The sequence below is a fragment of the Acanthisitta chloris genome, unplaced genomic scaffold, assembly GCF_000695815.1.
Source record: "Acanthisitta chloris isolate BGI_N310 unplaced genomic scaffold, ASM69581v1 scaffold1409, whole genome shotgun sequence".
Taxonomy (NCBI): Eukaryota; Metazoa; Chordata; class Aves; order Passeriformes; family Acanthisittidae; genus Acanthisitta; species Acanthisitta chloris.
In genome coordinates this window covers 1-2,164 of record NW_008689563.1, presented here as the reverse complement: position 1 = coordinate 2,164, position 2,164 = coordinate 1, and the positions used below count along the sequence as shown (strand labels likewise).

The 2,164-nt window shown below is 55.8% G+C and overlaps 1 protein-coding gene across 3 annotated transcripts in view; it reads right to left on the bottom strand.

The window, feature by feature from the left end:
* Positions 1 to 1,989, bottom strand: part of STMN4 (stathmin-like 4) — a 3,677-nt gene extending 1,688 nt beyond the window's left edge. The window contains exons 1-3 of one of the 3 annotated variants that reach the window (XM_009081435.1): positions 1,887 to 1,989; positions 896 to 1,101; positions 533 to 724 (exon numbers count right to left, since the gene is read on the bottom strand). In XM_009081435.1, the coding sequence (XP_009079683.1) occupies positions 533 to 724; positions 896 to 1,101; positions 1,887 to 1,968 (480 nt within the window). In that variant the 5' untranslated portion in view covers positions 1,969 to 1,989. The remainder of the gene's footprint in view (positions 1 to 532; positions 725 to 895; positions 1,102 to 1,886) is intronic. The other 2 variants (XM_009081436.1, XM_009081437.1) reach the window with 2 other exon arrangements.
* Positions 1,990 to 2,164: the final 175 nt, after the last annotated feature.

The window sequence follows — 2,164 nt, the reverse complement described above, 5'->3', positions numbered from 1 at the left end:
CTGCCGGGGAGGGTGGTGAGGGGCTGGGATGGAATTCCCAGAGCAGCTGTGGCTGTTCCATCCCTGGCCAGGCTGTATGGGGCTTGGATCAACCTGGGCTGGTGAGAGGTGTCCCTGCCCATGGCAGGGGTGGGATGGGATGGTCCTCAAGTCACTTCCAACCCAAACCATCCTGGATTCTATGATTTTCAGGCCATCATGGTGGAACATGGGGAAGGTAAAGGCTTTGCTTGTCTGTGGACGAGACAAAGGTCACAGCTCTCCACTCTCCAAAGCTCATGAGCCTATGGATGCATCAGGCTTGGTGGATCTCCAGGTAAGACCTCCCATCCCAAGGGGATACTGCATTTGGGTCTTTGAATGGTTGGACTTGATGATCTTAGAGGTCACTTTTAACCTTGATGGTTCTAAGGTTCCTTCATGGTGGGGAGGGAAGAGAAAGCCTCACCCTAGTGGTGTCCCCAGGGGGTGATGCCACCTCAAGAGCCATGCAGGGTGCCCAAACCACCACATCCTCTCCCTTGGGTCTCACCTTCTCCTGCAGGCGCTCAAGCATGGCTGCTAGGTGTGCCTCACGGTTCTCCTTGTTGGACTCCATCTTCTGCGCCAGCTTCTCCTTGGCCATCTTGATGAAGTTGTTGTTCTCCTCAATGGCCTTTTGGATGACCTCCCTCTCATGTTCTCTCTTCTCCGCCAGGTGCTTCAGCAGCTCAGCCTCTTGGTACTGCACACAGAGAAGACACCATGGCCATGAGGACCATGAGGACCTTCTCTAGCCATGACCTCCCCAAACTCAACCGCTGGATGGGATCTGGATCCCCCAAGGGTTGGTGTAGCTTGCTGGGTGAGTGATGAGGTTGAGTGTCCTCATGGCATGTCCCTATTCTACACTCACCTTTCTCCTCTCCTCGGCTGCCTCCAGCTTCTTCTGGATCTCCTCCAGGGACGGGTCCCGGCGCCGGGGCAGGGAGGCATTGAACTCTGGGATGCCATCGAAGGATGGAGGCTTCAGGATGACCTCAAACGACTGTCCTGAGGTTCGTTTGTTGAGCTCAATCACCTCCATGTCAGAGATGACACACCAGGTGAGGTCAACTGTGTCTGTGTGGGACAGGAGCAGGTGGTGAGTCATGGGATGGGTCAATCCCAACCCTTCAGTATAACCATCCTGAGGTCCCACACCAGTGGGGCACCAGAGTCTACGGTCTCAATGGGTTTGACCCAACTTGACCCAAATTCCTCCCTGTGGTTCACCCCTGATGTCTTGGCTTGATATAGGAACTCCAGGACACCCATCCAGGGGCTGAGCTGGGAATATTTGGGAGAGATGAGGGCTAGGAATCTCCCTGAGGGAACTGGGAATGAGACCATGATCCCATTCCAGCTGCAGATCTCTCCAGGCACTCAGGATCTCTAAGGGTTTCACTCTGTGGTTCACCCCTGATATCATGAGTTGAGGCTGGAACTCCAGGACACCCATCCAGGAGCTGAGCTAGGAATATTTGGGATAGCTGAGGGCCGGGAATCTCCCTGAGGGAACTTGGAATGGGACTGGGATCCCATTTCAGCTGCAGATCCTCTCCAGGCATTCAGGATCTCCAAGGGTTCCACCCAAATTCACCCCTGTGGTTCAACCTTCATGTCATGGCTTGAGGCTGGATCTCCAGGACACTCCAGGGGCTGATCTGGGAGTATTGGGTACACCTAACCCTTGGCACCATCTTGAAGGTTCTGGGTCTACCCAAGCCCCCCCCCAAGACCTCAACCCAACCCTTTGCTCCCACCACACTCTGGAGCCACCACACTGGGTTTGGAGGTGACCCAATTCATTCCAAGGGGTGTCTACAGCTCCCTGAAGCCTCCCCTGATCCTCCGGGAGGTCCTACCTTCATAGGTGTAGGTGGGCTTGTTCAGGGGGTCTGAGAGGAAGCAGGAGCAGAAGAGGGACACGAGGGGAAGCTCCTTCATCTTCTCCTTGTAGGCTGGAAGAGATGGTGGGAGAGGGGTCAGGGAGGCTGAGGGGTCAGGGAAGGGGTGAGAGGGGGGTCAGAGGGGTAGGGGGCACAGGGAAGGTGTTGGGGGTGATGGGAAGGGGTGGGATGGAGGTCAGAGGGATTGGGACACAGGGAAGATGTTGGGGGTGATGGTAAGGGGTGGGATGGAG